A 19,520-nucleotide genomic window follows, 5' to 3' on the forward strand; every position below is an offset into this window, starting at 1 on the left:
AACCCAAACATTCTGTTCTGATCTTAAAACTTCCTGTAATTTTTCTTTCATACTGTAAATATATAGTATGCCTATATATATAGTTTATATATATAGTTTATATATGTGTGTGTGTGTATGTGTGTGTGTGTATGTGTGTGTGTATGTGTGTATGTATATATATATGTATGTATGTGTGTGTGTGTGTATGTGTGTGTGTGTGTATGTATATATATATATATATATATATATATATATATATATATATATATATATATGTAGGTCTTTGGTTGTTCGGGTTTTCTCCCGCGTAAAATTGGAAGTGTCTTGGCGACGTTTCGACGTTTCGACGCCAAGACACTTCCAATTTTACGCGGGAGAAAACCCGAACAAACAACCAAAGACCTACATACAAATACCCGCGAAAACCTCAGAAAACATATATATATACATATATATAATATATATATATATATACAGAATATATACACAAATGGACATTTTATATATATATATATATATATATATATATATATATATATATATATATATATATATATATATATATATATATATATATATATATATATATAATGTCCATTTGTGTATATATTCTGTCAGGAATCATATAGTGAAAATAATGAAAAATTTGTATAGAAACAGACTTAGTATAGAGCAAATTACAAAAGTATACAGCAAGTATATTTTCAAGTATACAGCAAATTACAAAAGACAGATGTACCACTGCTTCTTTCATGAACAATAGATATTTTATCAAACAAGTTACATATTTGAACACTATATTTATTTTTCAGATTAGAACAGATGGAGTGCACGCTGTTCAGCTTGAAACACAACTGAACAATGATCCTTTTGAAGATTTGTCCTTTCAGCTGTTTTCTGAATCTAAAATTCAGTCAATTCAAATGTCACCAATTGTATCTTTAAATCAAAAGAAGCTGACAAACTTGCCTTCTTCAAAAGACAATTTTAATTTCAGTAACATAAGTATGCCACATACTGGTACTCTAGCACACAGTAAATCTGAGGAGTACATGTGCAATCCATTTGCTAGCAGATTAAACAGCACAAACCCTTTCACTGAAAAAAATATTACAACTGGAAATCCATTTAGAACCGAATCTCAAGAATATGGAGCAACTTCACATTGTACAGCAGAAGGACCCACTTTTAATCCTTTTCCATCTCTAAAGCCTATTCACCAGAAAGGCAAAGCTACTTTTTATGTTGACACATCTGAAGATGATTTTAGTTTGCAGAGTACATCTTCTATATCTAACAATGGAAAACAAAAAGGTTGGGTAACATTTGAAGAGGACGATTTAGTCTTAACCCTGAAACCATTGGCCAATCCCACTGATTTAAAAAGAGCTTCTTCCCTGCAAGCAACTTATTTTTCACTGGGCACTGAACAAAATATCACTGACTCAGACTTTACTGTTTACAATGGTCATAACAAAAGTTCTAGCTCTTTTCATCTATTGCCAGCAAGGCCCCCTCCTGCACCTCCTATACCATCCAGATCTACCAACAACAATTCAGTCACAGATCCTTTAATTTGTTTAGCACCTAAAGTATTACCGACACAAGATTTTATGGAAAGATAAATTATTTAAGATATAATTATTTAAACTGGGTAGAAATGATTAGTTAAAAATTAACTAATAGAACTGGGCATTGATTTAATTCTATATGTGCAATACTTTAATCAGATGCACTGAACATTAATTCTTAGGTTACTACACAAAGGTGGCAGGGTGTGAAATCATGCACAGAATTAATCTAAATAGTGATCTCATTTTGTTCCTTTAATGGATACAATGCAAGGAAAAGTTATGCTTGTTTCAATTCCACTCTAGTTCATAGGAAAGTATAAAATTAAGTTTGTTTTTCAAGACCAACAAGAATGCATTGATTTCTCTGACTAACACACATAAGAGTTTTAAACAATTGTTTCTTGAACATTCTTATATAAGAATTTAAATACCACTTTAAATGCCCTTTGGTTAGAATGTAGAACCACTTCCAGTATCTGATAAACTGGTATATTTATAAGTATTCACCAAAGAACTGTCAAAGTTTAATTAAGATGCCAATTGTTTAATGTTAATGTTGGGAAATAAATTATAATAGAGATTTATGAAGATTTGTAGAAGTGAATTCCCCCAAAAATTTAAATAATTTTAAACAATATATAGTAATATATTTTTCCTATCACTGCACATGCTTTGTTTTGCAGACATGAGAAAATTTGTTGCAGCATTACTGTTACTCTTCCTGATCTTATTCTCATTATATAGCTTCCTATTCTATTATGAATGTTGCTTTCTAAGTTGAAGGAAATTTTATATTCATTTTGATAGGAAGATCTGTGTAAAGAAGTAATTGGATAGATGGTCCATATATTTCAACTCTCCCGCCTTTTTCCTTTACAATGTATAGAAATAATGTGTCTCAAATATGGTATCAACAAACAAAACAATGGTTTATGTACTATTCTGACGTTAAATATATCACTTTCCACAGATAAACATCAGTGTTATAGGTGATGCTTCTTGAGGCAGATTCTATAATCCCATACATAATGCTTTGTAAACTATAGTTTGCCTCCAAAATTTTTGCAACAGATGGCATTTAAATGTAGTATTTTCATGTCATGAAGGAAATATATGTTTCATATTACTGTTAAGCAAGATACAACCTTTTCTTAGTCATATTGTCACACTTATTTATATTGCTTGCTTTTTTAAATTTATGAAAATCTTTTTTGAGAAGGGCCATGCTAAATACGTCTGTTCCTTTTGCTGTATTTGCAGACTGTTATAGTATGCTCTGTTTACAAAACAATTTCCTTTTGTGATATCTGAGTGAAGCACCTCATTCCATGGAGCAGTAAAAATAAACCATCATTTCAATTTCTCTAATACTGTTCCAATATATTTATATAAATCATCTCATATAACACTTTTACTCATTAAAGTAGTCATTAAATACAGTAACGTCTGTATTGTGCTTTTAAAATTGTACATTTTGAAACAGCAGTAGAACTATAATTTTCTGGTTCCATAATGTATTAACATCTGTGTGGTCATGCATTGGTATAATGTTAGCAACACAATTGTATTCTCGATAGTGCAATTAGAGTTCTTTTATAAGTGGTCCTTGCTTGAATATTTAATTTTCAGTTAGTATAGTTTTCCTATTAAATTTCAAATATAGGCCTCAGCATCTTCAATGAATGATAAAATCTGGCAGCAAAGTACCACAAAAAATTGCAACAAAGCATGTATGAGCATAGGATGAATAGTTAACTATTATAACGCGTACTGCTAAAGGAAATCATTAGAGTCAAAGTTACAATAGTCTAAAATCCTATATATCTTCATTAAGTGTTTTCCTGTGCAAATTGCTTTGTTAATGTATAACAAGTTATTGCTTGTGGTACACCATATTTGACTATCTCCATTACAATATTCATATTGATGGTTTACAATACTGCATATACATATACTGTGAAACATGTTACTTTATGAAATAAATTTTCCCATCTTTAGGAATATATCTCCATTATTGATGCTGTCAGAATTTGGCTTTATCCTTGTGGACTTAAAATTTTCAGATATCTTTCTGATCTAAAATCATCAGATAATCTTTATATAAAGGCAGGGATATCAGGAAGCAACAAACATCTTGAAGCAATAAGATTGATGAAAGCTTTTGCAGAATATCTGGTCTGATTTGTTCTGCTTGGTTCTTACTTCCATCTCAAATAATTCTGCCTCAGTTTCTATGCCCTAACTGTTTTAACCTGTAAAAACAGACCTAGAAAAAAGTGAAAGACATGGAATGGCTGCAATAATCGTTTTATGATAATCCTCATTCTACTGTTGGTTTTTGAGCCACCCAGAGCCTTAGATAGAGATGGGGCTATATAGTTTTGAAATTGCCATCAAAGTGGTGTCAACTCTTAAAACCACATGGATTTTCTCCAGGACAATCTGTTCCCACTGTGATCCTTCAAGTCTTCCAATAGTGTATAATATATACATTGCTACTGTAATTTAGGCCATACCAATTGTCTTCTTTTTTTCCATCCCATTATAGACTTCTCCAGAGAGCTAGGTCTTTGCCTAATGGGTCCAGATCTGTGTTTCTAGCTTCTAGTTATCTTGTCCTACATGGCAACATCAGCAAATAGTCACCTCAAAGGCTTTAATCTACCCACATCATAAACATATGATCCTCGGCTCTTCCTCAAGGTGTTGAATCCATCTGACCTGAGGAGCCCATCATATGGTACTACATTGCCAATCACTTTACAGCACATCTTTCCATGTGGTTTTCTTGGTAAAATACAGGAGTAGTTTACCATCACCTTTCCCTGCACAGTATGAAATGATGCCTTTGCCATCACCACTAAAGTGACTGTCCATTTATAGCATCTTTCTCTATTGTGACTGCGAATGAAAGAGTCTGCTTGCTTTTGCTTGGCAGCTGGGATTACTTCTATGCCTTAACTTAAGTGACCCTGTTGGGATTCCCTCCCAGGAATGTCTCCCTGTCATGATGAAGCAACACAGCAGGACCTGGGGAAGAGGAAGGCTCTTACTATGACAGTTTAATACACAAAGCCAAAAATGTCAAGGTAGCCCTGTTGGCTATTAAAAACACATCAATGATAAGAAAAAAATAAGGCAAACTTAAATGTTGTAAAGTGTAATCAAGACTTCCAAATCATGCAAAATGGCAAGTAATATAAAACTGGTATTACACTGCATTTCACTGCCCTCCAGGTAAGATATGCCCCTAACATCCTATCCTTCAGTAAGAGCTTAGACTTTAAATTGGCCTCCCCGATGGAGAAGTTCAACACTGGAGGTGGCTGTTAGATTGGCGGCAGACCTCCCCCTCTCCTCTGCTCTCCACATACCCATCTTTTTTACAGAAGGAAAGACAAGAAACAATGGATGGAAATTAATCAACCAGGAATTAAGAAGAAACTTCTTAACAGTGAGGACAATTAACCAGTGGAACAATTTGCCTCCAGATGTTGTGGATGCTTCATCACTCGAGGTTTTTAAGAAGAGACTGGACAGCCTCTTGTCTGAAAAGGAATTCTGGGAGTTGAAGTCCACGAGTCATAAAAGAGCCAAGGTTGCCTACCCCCGTCCTAGTTTATTTTTTTTATATATATATATATATATATATATATATATATATATATATATATATATATATATATATATATATATATATGCAATTTAATATTTATTTATTTATTAAATTTATTGGCCGTCCATCTTACCACAGTGTAATAATAATAATTTAGGTCTCCCACGAAGATAGTGGGAAAGAAGAAAGCAGACAGCAGTTGCGGTCCGTTTGAAGGCTATACGGTTCAGTTGCCTTCAGCCTCACGCAAAAGCTTGCACAGAAGTTAGTAATACAACTAGAGAGGCCCTGGATAAGAGGTTGTCATCGACAGCGACTACAATTCGCAGACCAAACAGCTTCCGGGCGCTCGCGCGTTTCGCCTCTCTTCAGCAAAGCGTGTTTCTATAGCAACCCTAAGCGGCCAATGAAAAGCGCTCTGTCCCTTTTCGAGGCGGTGTAGACGTATTTTTGAGTGACGGGGTGGTTGTGGCTTTTCGACGAAGTCATCGCCGAGCTCCTTTCTAGGATTGGCTTTCAGGACGAAGGCTTCCTGGGTCACGGGTTGCTTTTCGTGCACCGGCGGGGATCTCCGAGTCCCGCTGTTGCCGCGCGTCTGCTGGACGAAAGTTCTGGAAGTTCTTCCAGGCTTAGTTATAGGTGGACCGATCCAGGTGAGAGAGATTCTGATCTGGGCTGTTGGGGTGATAGAGAAGAAACAGTTGTTCGTTCGGCCGCTACGTCTGTTGATTGGTTGCCATGGATACCGACTACAGTACATTCTTCGCCCTTTCTCAGGCGCGTTTTCCTTCGTTTTTACTTATTTCCTCAACAATTCTGGCAGAGGAGTTTGATAAATGCAGTCGATTATTTATGAGACAGAAACTGGTAGCGGGTTTGAGGCCATGGGTGGAGGTGGGTTGAAATTCCAGTGTGATTAAGGCACATGAACAAGACATTGATTTTACTACATCGCAGAATCTGTTTGGAAATAGATTTTACAACTCCGTACTATCGAAGAATGCTGTAACAATATTCATTTGCTAAATTTTTACTGCTTTTTACTGTGGAAACCACTAAGGTGCTGAGGAGGAAAGAATTCATGTATCTGAGCTAGATTCAGTGTTAATATTGAAACATTAAAACATTCTACTTCCGCTTTATTTATTTTTTTAAAGTCCTTTGTACAGTTTCTAGTTATATAATTAATTTTTATATTTTTTATTTAATATAGTTTTATGTTGTAGATCTCATGACGATTTGCAAATCACAAATAATGTCAGATTTATATCTGACATCTCAATACTTCTCAATAGGAGGTCACCAAAGATAAATGTGTTTTGTGAGCTTTCTTCAAGTACAAAAATGAGCTCTTTATTACACTATAAGGTTAATTTGTCAATCTTAACTTGCTTAAAGCTTTAAAAGTTAAAGTCAATGCTTTAAAATGGCTTAAAAATGCACCAAATGCCAATGTAGCTATTATAAAATAAGTATCCCATGAACTTTAATGGTAAAAGTGGCATAAAAGTACTTTTATGCCTACGTTCTACACCTTAATTTCTGTACTATCTTTAAACATACCGTAAATACTGTACTCAATCCTCAGTATCAGTACTGAAAACTGAAAGTAAGTTCAGTTTTTACCTAAGTATTGCAGTAACTGCACCTATTTAGAAAGCACTCTTACTCATTATTATCACCTGGTCTACTCTGGGGATCGCTTTATCTGTAATTCCCCGTAGGACTGTTAATACTGAATTCAACCAAAATTATGTTCAATAATTCAAGCTTTCAATGGCCTGTCTGAAATCAGGCAATGGTAATTAGAGGATTATAATCTTGAGGGGTCCTTGGTGCTCTCTGAGCTGGGTTGTTTTCTTGCAGAGGTTTCATTACAGAAACTAAGTAACATCATCAGCACTAATGATGTTACCTAGTTTGAGTAATGAAACCTCTGCAAGAAAATAACTCCGCTCAGAGAGCACCAAGGACCCCTTATTTTAACCTTGAATTATAAATATTCTCCTTTATTGATTATAATCTGTAAATTGATATGTCTTGATACAAGTTCTAGATAATTCTGTGCCTTTATGTAGATCTTGGGAACTCTGGAGAATAATGCAGAATTTTATAGTACCACATAGAACCACCAGTTGCCTAGAAAGGTGTCAAAAACTTGATGACCAAAAAAAAGGAAAAAAGTGATAAAGTACAGGTAGTCCTCGACTCACAACAGTTCGCTTAGTGACTGTTTGAAATTACAACAGCACTGAAAAAAGTGCCCTCCAAGCCACAGCCAAATAAGACACCTGCCTGCCCACCCGGTGGCGCTCTTCCTCCTGTCCAAGGTTTTCATTGTGAGCATTTCTGTTGAGGATTGGCAGCGGGGGTGGGGTGGGGGGTGTTTGGTTTTTATTCCCCCTGTCTGCTGGGTGGTTGCAGCAGGTTTTGGTCACTTCACATGACCCTGGGACACTGTGACCATCATAAATATGAATCAGTTGCCAAGCATCTGAATGTAAATCACAAGATCCTGGAGATGCTGCAACATTCCAGCTGATTGGCGCTTCTGGGCTCAGCGGAAGCATCAGGATCAGCACCGAGTTCCAGCTGGAGCCTGGCGCTGATCCTGGTGCTTCCACTGAGCCCTGATAGCCCCGAAGAAGCGCCGATCAGCTGGAAAGCGGCACTGATCCTGGCGCTTCCGTTGAGCCCTGACAACCCTGCAGCTCTAGCCATCTCTCGCTCAGGCTTGTGCGGCGCTGCCACCAGTTTAGCTCATTCCCCTCCCCCACTACCCGTACCACTGGTTGAAACGCCCTGTTCTAAGACAATGCCAAGAAGGACTGTTATGCTATACCTTCTAACCTTGATCCAAAACATTGCACCAATTGTTAATATATCAAAAGCTGCTGCAAGGTTCAGGGCTATCAAAGTTATATTCTGGGAGGCAGGGATTGTGCTGTGACATCTTGATGGTGATGGGAAAGAGAGATATAGTAGCGACCTGGGGCTGCCTTTCTCAAAGAATATGGCATCTGTTTTTAATGCCAATATCATATTACAGTTTCTTGGTCTTTGTCCCATTGACAAAGTCATCATAGCCAAGGAGGCCTTGATACCCAACTGTTGCTTCTCAGTGCCAAGTTCTCTGTAATAAAACCTTAGTCATCTGTGATTTAATCTTGGATGAAAAAGCCTGCCTAGTATGCATTACCAAGATCTGGTTTGGAACGGAATCAGGGTGAATGGTAACCCTCTCAGAAATGTTCTAGTAGAAAATTCCCCCCCCCCCCCAAAATTGTCTGTTTAAAGCTGAGGCCAGGATACGATTATATTAAAGCAGAATGATTTTATCGAACAAAGCACAGATGGAATGGGGGTTGCAGAACCTCTTAAAAGTGTAGGCAAATGAATCTCTCTATTGGATTGGCTGTTTTCTAATTATAGTATGTTACTTACATTATTGACTATTATCATTATACTTTGACAAAATTGCCACTGTTGATTGGTTTGGTTAATGTGTATTTTAATATTTAGAGGGGAGGATCAATGAGATCACCTAATGGCAGCCTTTAATAAGCAATAAGCCTTCATCATATATCTTAAATTAGTTAGATGCCCTAGCCGTTATCTAGAACACGGGTGTCAAGCTTGCTGCGTCACGTGACGTCGCGACGTATCACAATTTTTTGCATTGCCAGAGCTGGGGTGGGCACAGCCTCTGTATGATGCAGCCGGCCTGTGGACTGGCAGTTTGACACCCCTGATCTAGAATAGCACTTAGCACTAGCTGCTAAGAATTATCAGACATGTTAGTATGCTTCCCAAAACTAACTCATATTCTTGCAGTTAACATTTTCACTTATCTTGTTGGCACCTTGTTACTTTAAGCACAGCTAGGAATTCCAGGCTCCATTTTTCTCAGCAATACTGGGATGATAAAGAATAGAATTATTAATTTTACTCTAAAGACTCTTTAATAAATAAAATTGGGGTTTCTCTAGAAATTAGCCTCAAATTGTACATGAGTGTCCAACTGGGTTTTGTATCTGGCATCCGCTACAACCCCAGCACAGAGGCAGGAGGTAGATTTTGTCATCCAGGTCAGGAGACCTTTTGACATTTGACATTCCACAGATAATTAGATGTGTGATCCTGTTGGTGAAATGTGTGTTCTAGGATTAGATGCTATTGCCACCTTGCTATGAAACTGCTTTTCTATCCAAGCTGCTGGATGATATTTCCAGGTTGGCAGTGTAGTTTCCAAGGCTTATAGTTCTGTGGATCTTCACACTTTCTTCACTAGGCAGAAAGTCAGAAATAGCTTGGGATTTTCATGGCTACCATGGCAGCAACAGACCTGACCTAGGTTATTGAAGGTTCTGTTTTTTGTCTAGGTCAGTGGTTCTCAACCTTTTTAATGCCGCGACCCCCAACCGGTCATAAGTCGAGGACTACTCAACCGATCGTGCAGCACCGTTTGCTGGTGCAGCACCGTTTGCAGAATGGGACTTTTGGCGGGCTCAGCAGGGCAGAGACAGCCTGGACAATTCCTATTGGCTTTCAAAAGCCAATAGAATAAAAGGGAGTAGCATAGCTAAGGAAAAGGGGGAAAAAATGACGGACTGCGTTGTTTGGCGTCCCCCGTGAAATGGTCGTTTGACCCCAAATGGGGTCCCGACCCACAGGTTGAGAACCACTGATCTAGGTGCAATGGTAACATGATCTAGAGCTGGGAGATGATGTTTGTACTCCCTTTTCATGGACAGATCATTCCCTGCTATTCCCTTGCACGGAGAAAGAACTTGTTGGATCAGAACCTGTTGTGCCATAGGGATCTGATGGACCTGATAGGAATTTGGACTTATCTCTGAAGTTCTGGTGCAAAGTTCCACTGAGATCTTAGGTGTTGCCTGACACGGGTGCAGGATGGCAGCCTTGGATCAGATTGTGCCTGTGCAAAGTCTTTTGGCTTCTGAGTGCAGTGACAAAAGGACAGGGTTATTTGCAGAACTGCTTGTTCTCAGTTGTTTGTTCCCATTACCAAAGGTGGGTATGCTTAAGGTCCCATTTCTAAAGCAGTGCCATCTAATGGGATCTAGGAGATGCGATTTCTCTGTTATTGCACATGCCTTTTGGTTTAAGCTCCCTTCCCCCACATGTTGAGCCAGAATGGGAAATGAGCCTATTCTGTGATATTAATGTGCATCATTGCCACCAGCTTCGATTTTGTGTTGTTTGGATATTGGTTTTTTGCTTTCCTGTGTTGGTTTTTTTGGATCTTGATTTTTTTTATAATTATTCTTGTATCAATGAGTACTAGATTATACATAATAGAAACTGTAGGGTTTCAACAGTTTACTTATTGTTGCTTCTTTTAACAAAGTGAAACCACACACATACCCCGAGGGGAAACATGATCGTTCCCTCTACAGCAGTGTTTCCCAAACTTGACAATTTTAAGGCATGTGGACTTCAACTCCCAGAATTCCACAGCCAGCAATGCTGGCTGTGGAATTCTGGGAGTTGAAGTCCACATGCCTTAAAATTGTCAAGTTTGGGAAACACTGTTCTACAGATACAAATTTCAGACCGCCAAGGCTAGAAGAAATTCATGATTAATATTTACCATGCACTTTCTTTGTGTTTTTGCTTTAACAGAAATGGTTCTGCTTCATGTGAAGCATGGAGATGAGAGCCAGTTTCTCCTGGAAACAACAGGTAACATTTCCATTGAAGACTTAACACAGAAAGTGACCAGGATCTACAATGGAAGACTCAAAATTCAACGTCTTTGTGCAGGTATTAAATATATTTGTTATACTGCTACAGTGGAACTTTCTTCTAACAATTTCTCAAAAATAGACGGTGAAAGGACATTTTATGTAACATCTCCCATGTCCCACTCTTTGTTCTTTTGAAAGAAATGGAATCGCTGGCCGAACACGGTATTTTCTTACCTCCTAACATGCAAGGTCTGACAGATGAACAAATTGAAGAGCTGAAGCTGACAGATGAATGGTCCAAAAAATGTATTCCCAGTGGTGGAAGCACATTTAAAAAAGATGACATTGGACGAAGAAATGGTCATGGTAAATAAATAAATATATATACATACATACATACATATCTTTTTGCATGTAAAAATAGCTTGCCAAGTTTTATGAAACATATATTGGCATACTGTACACTTTCAAATTTTGATGAATAAATATCAATAATAAATACAACATTGTGTGCCCTGTATGCAGAAATGTTCAGCCAGCAACACAACTTAAAACATGTTTCTAAAATTCAGTATTAAAGAGAAAGGAAAATGCTCTTTAGACTTTTGACACTGTATTTGTGAGTGCAGTTTAAGGTTCTCGTATTAAACATTAAATCCCTTCATGCCTTGGCACCTGAGTGTCTTCAGGGCAATCTTCTCCCAAGTACCTTTTAGATCTTACAGGCAACAGCTGCTAATGATTCCATACTTTTAAGCTCTAGAGGAGCTCGAACTAGGCGGCACTGCTTCTCTCTAGCAATGTGGTTGTTTTGGAGGGGCCTCCCCTTAGAGATCAGACTCGCCCCCTCCCTCCTGGCCTTTTAGAAGCTGTAAAATAATTAAAAGCCCAATTATTCTAGAGCAGTGTTTCTCAACCTTGACAATTTTAAGGCATGTGGACTTCAACTCCCAGAATTCCACAGCCAGCAATGCTGGCTGTGGAATTCTGGGAGTTGAAGTCCACATGCCTTAAAATTGTCAAGGTTGAGAAACACTGCTCTAGAGGGCATTTTCATGATTTTACTGACTTAATATGTTGCACCATTTTTATTATTCCATTCTTTTATTTATTGCCATGTCAGTATTCCACAAAGATATTTCAATAGTCTTTTTCCCATGTCCACTCATCCTGGAAATGCAACCTAGCACTTATGTTTTAGTGAGGTAGACAAGCCATAAGATTCTAAGATACAGTGGGTGTTGCATGTGTCCCTCTCATCCCTCACCAGTCATTTGCCATCTTTCTCCTTTTTCTCCCATCCTAGCAATTCAGAGAAGGTGACAGTAACCAATTGACTCTCTTCATTGAAAAGGGACAGCCCTGCTCTCCTTTGCAAAGAGTCGGTGGCTCATTGCTTTCATGTTGGTGCTTCTCTGTGGAAAAGGGAGGAATGTGGCACTTCATTAGCATTCTTCTTAATAACAAGAGATGATATTAAGCTGCTTGGCATGCTTACTACTGGTCTGTTCATTGCTCTCCTTTTCCATCCCTCTCGCCATCTGTGGCTTTTTGCCATAAAACGCCCAGAATGGAGTTCCGGCACCTTTTTTGGATGGAACCTTGTAGGGTAGGCAAGGCGGGTTGTATGACGTGTGTGAGTTCTGGCACCTTTTTTATATATATATATATATATATATATATATATGTTTTCTTCAGGCTGGTGCTAAAAACACCAGCCTGAAGATGACGAATGTGACTTCGTCGAAACGTTGCCAAGACACTTCCAATTTTACGCGGGAGAAAACCCGAACAACCAAAGACCTATATATATATATATATATATATATATATATATATATATATACATACACATACATACAAAAAAAGCACTGGGCTTATGTAGGTCTTATTTTGATACCATCCTACAAAGCTTCCAAGATCTGTGCTGTGCTAGGTAAGATGGCATTAGCATTACTTTTTCTATTCGATATATCCCACTGCCCACGTATTTCATCAACATGCTATATTGACAAATGCAATGGTTATATGGGGCTAAATTACTCAACAGAGGTAGCTACTGTCTGCATTTTTTCATTGCTGTGTAAGCTCTCTTTCCTTTGTTTAACCCTTATTTTTGTTACTTCTGGCTCCGATATCATGCTGTGCTTTTTTTTTTTTTTTTTTTGTAAATTAGTACTAATCCCTACTGAGATTTATTCCTGAATAGACATGAATTTTTCTGTTTAACATTCTTGCTCAGAAGCTTTGTTGTTGGCTCACTTGGGCCAATTCTACACACTTAAGTTTTCTAACGGGAATAAGCTAAAGCCCCTCTGATCTTTTAAAATTGGATAGAGTTTAAGATAATAGCTGGCTTTTAATCACAATAGCTGATTTTTAATTTAGAGGCCCTTTCAATGCAAAACATTATTATTTGCATCACTTCCATAGTTATATAATACTGTATGCTATCATCTGCATATTTCTTTTTTAAGCTCCAAATGAGAAAATGAAACAAGTTTTAAAAGCAACCATAGAAGAAGCTAAGGCACTGATTTCTAAGGTAAGATACAATATTGTTGGTGTGAAATATTTATGAGCCAGCATCTCTGTGTTATCAGAGACAATTATTCTTAGGCTGTTCAGAGAATAGCAGGAAGTCTGATTCTAAAACAAATTTAGAACTAATTGAAATAAGGTTGTATTTATTTAATGGCAATTCCTTGATTAAATAACCACATCTCTGGGCTCACACCTAATATATTATTTAAAAAAATTCTAAAGGATCAGATTTCTTATTTATTTATTTAACTATCTCATAACGTAGATACTGTTTAATCACATAAACTCTAAATAATTTACTGTAATAAAACCCATTAATAATAAAAAAGCCAAACCCCCATTAAAATTTGTCACTTCAAACTTAAAAATTAACCAGAATTAAAATCCACCCAAAACAAAAAGGCAGTCCAGTTCTACCTTTTGCAACTAAATACCTACCACAACAGGCCTGTTTTTTCAGTTTTTCTGATGTGCCAGCAACTTGGGAATGCTGTTTCATGGAGCTAATACTTGAAAGACAGGCTCTTAGATACTACTACTACTAATAATACTAATAATAATAATATAATAATAATAAAGTTGGAAGGGACCTTGGAGGTCATCTAGTCCAACCCCCTGTTCAGGCAGGAAACCCTGTACAATTTCAGACAAATGGCTGTCCAGTGTCTTCTTAAAAACTTGCAGTGTTGGAGCATTCACAGCTTCTGGAGGCAGGCTGTTCCACTGGTTAATTGTTCTAACTGTCAGGAAGTTTCTCCTTAGTTCTAGGTTGCTTCTCTCCTTGATTAGTTTCCATCCATTGCTTCTTCTCTTGCCTTCAGGTGCCTTGGAGAATAGCTTGACTCCCTCTTCTTTGTGGCAGCTCCTGAGATATTGGAACACTGCTATCATGTCCCCCCTCATCCTTCTCTTCATTAGACTAGACATACCCAATTCCAGCAGCCGTTCCTTATATGTTTTAGCCTCCAGTCCCCTAATCATCTTTGTTGCTCTTCTCTGTACTCTTTCTAGAGTCTCAACATCTTTTTTACATCACGGTGACCAAAACTGGATGCAGTATTCCAAGTGTGGCCTTACCAAGGCATTGTAAAGTGATATTAACACTTCACGTGATCTTGATTCTATCCCTCTGTTAATGCAGCCTAGCACTGTATTGGCTTTTTTGGCAACTACAGCACACTGCTGGCTCATATTTAAGTGATTGTCCACTAGGACTGAGATCCCTCTCACAGTTGCTACTATTGAGCAAGATACTACCTATACTATACCTGTGCACTTGATTTTTCTTTCCTAAATGTAGAGCCTTATTTTTTTCACCATTGAATTTCATTTTGTTAGATAGCGCCAACAAATAAATGCCATAGATAGTTCAAAAGAAACTTGATAGATTTGAACACTGGATGCTATCCAACAAATATTATGCAATAATAAATGTAAATTTCAACACTTAGATGAGAAAAATTGGATGCATAGGTACAAGGTAGGTAGTCCCTGCTTTGGCAGTAGTACTCAGGGAAGAATCTGAGAGTTCTGGTAGATTACAAATTAAGTATGACCCAGCAGAGTGCTTTAGCTCTCCAAAGAAACAATACTTAAAGGTATTGGCAAATAATACAACCATTGTAGCACAAGTATCATGCTGCTATTCCTGACAGTAGCCAGGCTGCTACATTAACCAACTGCAATGTCCAAATCATCTTAAAGGTGGTCCCATGTTAAGTCTGTAGTCTAACTGGTGATAATGAATCACTATCAGAAAGGATTGCAGCTGACACACTAGTTAAAGCTAGGAAAAGATTCATGCTAAAATACTAAATTCATGCTAATGCTAAAATGGCAGCTGTGACCTCTTCTGGGACCTCCAGCTTGGCCCAGCCAGTGATTTATAGCTCAAGTCATGCTGACAAATGAGCTTAGGTATTAAATAACATGGAGGAGAGAGAGCTCCATCCTGTGCTACACTAACAGAACCAATAGTCCAAGTGCACCATTCTTATGTTACCAGAAGGAACGACTTACTTAGGAAGTGGAAGAAAATAATATCCCTGATTTCCAATCCCTGCAGACAGTCCCAAAGGGTATCTGTGATCAAACATTGTCAAGTGACTTAGTAGGACAAGGAGGGATGTACTTACTCTCCAAGTCTTGATGCAGTTCATTTATCAGTGACCAATGTAGACTTGGTCCCATGCCCAGTTTTGAATCCTGACTGTAGATGATTCCAATAATCTATTTCATCCAAGGATTTCCTTTAGCTGAAGCTCCAACAACTCATTCCATAGTGAATATTTTAGTGTGTGAAAGGTTAAATTTAATTTGGTTCATAACTAAATGTGAGTAATGGTTGGATTCTACTATCCAAAGAAAGGTTATTAATTCCTACATACTTAAGACTTGGAAATTATTTTGGAATAATTGCAAAAGAAAATATGTCTGCAATTATTATAGCTTACAAATAGCCCTCCATTTAATTTGGCTTTTTGTTGTCGCCCAAGCAGAGTAATCAGTAACTACACATTTATAAGTATATAAATATTTATATAATTTGCATAATGCATATGAAGTCCCTTCGGACAGATGTATTTTAATTGAAATTGTATTGCTATAAATATAAAAGGGCAGAGTAAGGGCAGATTTTTTTTTTTTGAAGTAGATTAGCTGTGTAGAGCAATGGGAGAAATGTTTAATCCCCATAATTTTTTTCAAAAAAATATCTAAACATCAAGAGATAAAATAATGTTTCATGTCTGCAAGGAATCCTCCTTCTTGCTTCCTATTCATATTTGAAATAATTATTTCAGTAAATCAGTAACCATTAATTTCATTAGAAAAAACAAGCAGATGTCAATTTTAACAGATATTTTAAATGTTTAATATTATTAATTCTGAATAGATGATAAATTGGTAGTAGATAATGCTAATGGACAGAGAAATGTTATTCTAAAAATGGGGAAAAAATTTTTGTTATTTGACTTTATCTCATACTATGCTGTCATTGTAGATTTCAGAGGAAGCATTCTTTCTTCCGTAGTGTATTAGTTTATTCATTTAAGTTGCTTCTCTCTGTATTGTAGATACAAGTGGAAGCCAATGTATGTGTTACTACCAGTATGGTGAAAGATGCACTCGACCAGCTCCGAGGAGCTGTAATGATTGTTTATCCAATGGGGCTCCCTCCATATGACCCAATTAGAATGGAGTTTGAAAATAAAGAAGATCTGTCAGGAACTCAAGTAAGCATTAGTTTTAATTTAGTGATTTTTATTTAAAAAAAATATTATTCTTCCTAGAGAGATGTTTGAAAAATTGATTCATTATCTACATCAGTGGTTCTCAACCTGTGGGTCGGGACCCCATTTGGGGTTGAACGACCATTTCACAGGGGTCGCCAACAATGCAGTCCGCCATTTTTTTTCCCCCTTTTCCTTAGCTGTGCTACTCCCTTTTATTCTATTGGCTTTTGAAAGCCAATAGAATAGACTCTCTTGAATAGAGTCTAATTCTATTGGCTTTCAAAAGCCATAGGAATTGTCCAGGCTGTCTCTGCCCTGCTGAGCCTGCCAAAAGTCCCATTCTGCAAACGGTGCTGCACCAATTGAGTAATCCTCGACTTACGACCGGTTGAGTAGTCCTTGACTTATGATCGGTTGGGGGTCGCGGCATTAAAAAGGTTGAGAACCACTGATCTACATGTTTATTTGGTTTCTAGACTGCTGTATAGTATATACATTTTTTACATAGTGTTATATATTTACACTAAAAAAAGTCATTTTTCCCTTGTTATTTTTTTCATTGCAAGAAAATAAATTCCCCTTCTGTTACCTCCACTTGGTAACTGGAACTGTTGAAAAAAAAATACATCTTAAAAAATGTTATGTATTAGACTTAGAAATCAACGATAATGCTGAAGATTTTATTGAAAAAAACTGATGATGGAGTATGCCACCCCTCATCACTATTAAATCTAAGCATTTTTAAGTCCTTATATTTCCTTCATTAAGTGTTAGTTAACTCAGGCAAAATCACTTCACTGCTGTTCCCACCATTCTGCAAAAAGAACATTTATATTTTCTGATGTCTCTCTCTCTCTGTGTGTATGTGATTGTGTGTGTGTGTGTGTGTGAGTGTGTTACTGGTGATTTTTAATAACTAAATGGTAGATGAGCAATACTCTTTTTGAGATCTTTTATATAGATCTCAACAATGTTCTAAGGAATCTTTTAACCATTCAGAGCAGATTTAAAGGCTACAGAGAGTGGTACAAGGATGGGAAGGAAGAAGGGCTAGGGTTTGAGTAGATTTCTTCTTTTTGTGTCATTGGATTCTGCCTGTTGTAAAGCTCAGTTTGTTACAGGCAGCTCTTGAGGTTATTGAAGAACCAGAGGCCCAGCTGTGGTGGGCAGCAAAGGAACTGAAAAGAACAAACCAGCTTTCTGACTATGTTGGCAAAAATGAGAAAACTAAAATTATTATCAAAATACAAAAAGTAAGTATTTGTGACTTAAGAGTAAAGTGAGAGTCTTTATACAGGTTTACACTCACCCAAAGCAATATTTTGCCAGATTTATTATGTTTTAAATTTTATTAGATTTATATTATTTATCTTCATGTAGGTAAGCATGCTATTCAAAAGCAAGGCAGACCTCATTTACTGGTGTAAAAATGATTGTGGGATAATCATACTTCTGCACTAAAAACAATATTATGGCAAGCTGTCCCTCTGCTCCAGTTTGAAGGAAGCCAAATTTAGCTGCTGAGTGTCTCACAGTGCAGAGAAACTTGCCTTTGTAAAGAACATGATTCATTCCACGTGTGGCTGAATTACAGTCTCTAACATTCTTCATCATCCATCACAAAAACATTGCAATTCAATATCTGGAATTATGTGTCGTCTATTCCTGCTGTAGAGGGTCTAATGTCTGCCCCTCCTGACATTTTATTCATCATATCAATAGGTATTCCATTGTCAGAATAAGGCAGGTTGAAATATATTAATTTCTGTTATGTTTCAAGAAAGGGCAAGGAGCTCCAGCACGTGAACCTGTCATAAGTAGCGAAGAACATAAACAGATGATTCTTTTTTATCACAGAAGACAAGAAGAACTTAAGGTATCAGGTGTTGCTGCTCTATTACTCTATTGAAAACAAGATATTTATTTTGTTTGCAATTACAGTATGTTTGCAGAAATTAGAAGAAAATGATATATTCATTTTTAGTCCGAATGCTGATAGTCATGCCTTCATCATGGTGTCTATTTGGAGACCAAGATGTTTTTTCAGAAATTAGAAGAAAATGATGATGATTCATTTTTAGATTCCGAATGGGCTGATAGTCATGCCTTGAAAAGACATTTTCATGGTGTCAAGAATATTAAGTGGAGACCAAGATAAGTTTTTTTGGCAAGAAAAAATATTTTTAAGATAAACTAACACAGCAAGTTACATTGGTAATATCAATGCACATTTATTTACTCATTAAAACTAAATATTAGATTTTTATTTATAATGTTGATTGCCATGTAGTCAATAAATCTATATTATTAGGATTGTTGCTCGTATTTTTTTTAAATACTGACATGCTCTCATATTATTACTAAAAACTATTATTAAAAACAATAAAATTGTCCCTCTCCTTACATTTTTGCATTCTAAATAAAATTATTTTAATTAGTATGGCTTAGCTTAGAAGGAACTGAGTTTATTTTTAAAAACAGGGAAACTCAAACTTTGTGGAGGAAAAAATATTATATACTAAGTAAGTTTCCAGAAAACATTACGCCTTACCAATACTGGTTTAGAATATATTAATGTAAACTATAAGGAATATCAGACAATCCAGTTGGGAAGATACAATCCTTTAATAGTGCAAGTAGAAGAATCTGACTACACAATGCCATGTTTGAATGATACAGTTTCTGCTCATGTTCAGCCTGCAATTTGTTCTAAGTATACAAGGCGTGTTTAGAGAAGATGATATAAATTAATTTTCAGATTAGATAACTAAGCAGAAGCGGCACTGAAATATCTAAAACAATCACATAAGGGAATTTATCCTCTAGAGGCAATAGTAGAATTTGAAAGGGGATTTATTTT

General features: G+C 36.7%; 2 protein-coding genes across 11 annotated transcripts in view; both read left to right on the top strand.

The window, feature by feature from the left end:
- The window catches only part of SYNJ1 (synaptojanin 1), a 55,734-nt gene extending 52,164 nt beyond the window's left edge, over positions 1-3,570 (top strand). For 8 of the 9 annotated variants that reach the window (XM_039319245.1, XM_039319227.1, XM_039319277.1 and 5 more), the window contains one exon: positions 795-3,570. In XM_039319245.1, the coding sequence (XP_039175179.1) occupies positions 795-1,607 (813 nt within the window). In that variant the 3' untranslated portion in view covers positions 1,608-3,570. The remainder of the gene's footprint in view (positions 1-794) is intronic. The other variant, XM_039319294.1, reaches the window with a different exon arrangement.
- A 2,071-nt stretch (positions 3,571-5,641) lies between these two features.
- Positions 5,642-19,051, top strand: LOC120297073 (cilia- and flagella-associated protein 298-like). Of its 2 annotated transcripts, none has more exons than XM_039319307.1 (8): positions 5,642-5,825; positions 10,819-10,959; positions 11,082-11,249; positions 13,361-13,428; positions 16,502-16,660; positions 17,782-17,913; positions 18,441-18,536; positions 18,708-19,051. In XM_039319307.1, exons 2-8 carry the CDS (start codon positions 10,821-10,823, stop codon positions 18,816-18,818), a joined length of 873 nt encoding a protein of 290 aa, XP_039175241.1. In that variant the 5' UTR covers positions 5,642-5,825; positions 10,819-10,820; the 3' UTR covers positions 18,819-19,051. The 2 variants fall into 2 exon arrangements, with proteins under 2 accessions (XP_039175241.1, XP_039175249.1); XM_039319315.1 differs by having other exon boundaries at positions 5,821-5,949.
- The last annotated feature ends 469 nt before the right edge of the window (positions 19,052-19,520 follow it).

This window comes from Crotalus tigris, unplaced genomic scaffold (assembly GCF_016545835.1).
Source record: "Crotalus tigris isolate CLP2741 ecotype Arizona unplaced genomic scaffold, ASM1654583v1 scf7180000017601.7605149639:7615979, whole genome shotgun sequence".
NCBI classification, from domain to species: domain Eukaryota; kingdom Metazoa; phylum Chordata; class Lepidosauria; order Squamata; family Viperidae; genus Crotalus; species Crotalus tigris.

Excerpts from the sequence above, each read along its gene's own strand:
- LOC120297073 (XM_039319307.1), top strand. The coding sequence starts at position 10,821 with ATGGTTCTGCTTCATGTGAAGCATGGAGATGAGAGCCAGTTTCTCCTG. Across the intron at positions 10,960-11,081 it reads AATTCAACGTCTTTGTGCAG|AAATGGAATCGCTGGCCGAA; the intron begins GTATTAAATATA and ends TTCTTTTGAAAG. Across the intron at positions 16,661-17,781 it reads AAGATCTGTCAGGAACTCAA|GCAGCTCTTGAGGTTATTGA; the intron begins GTAAGCATTAGT and ends AGTTTGTTACAG.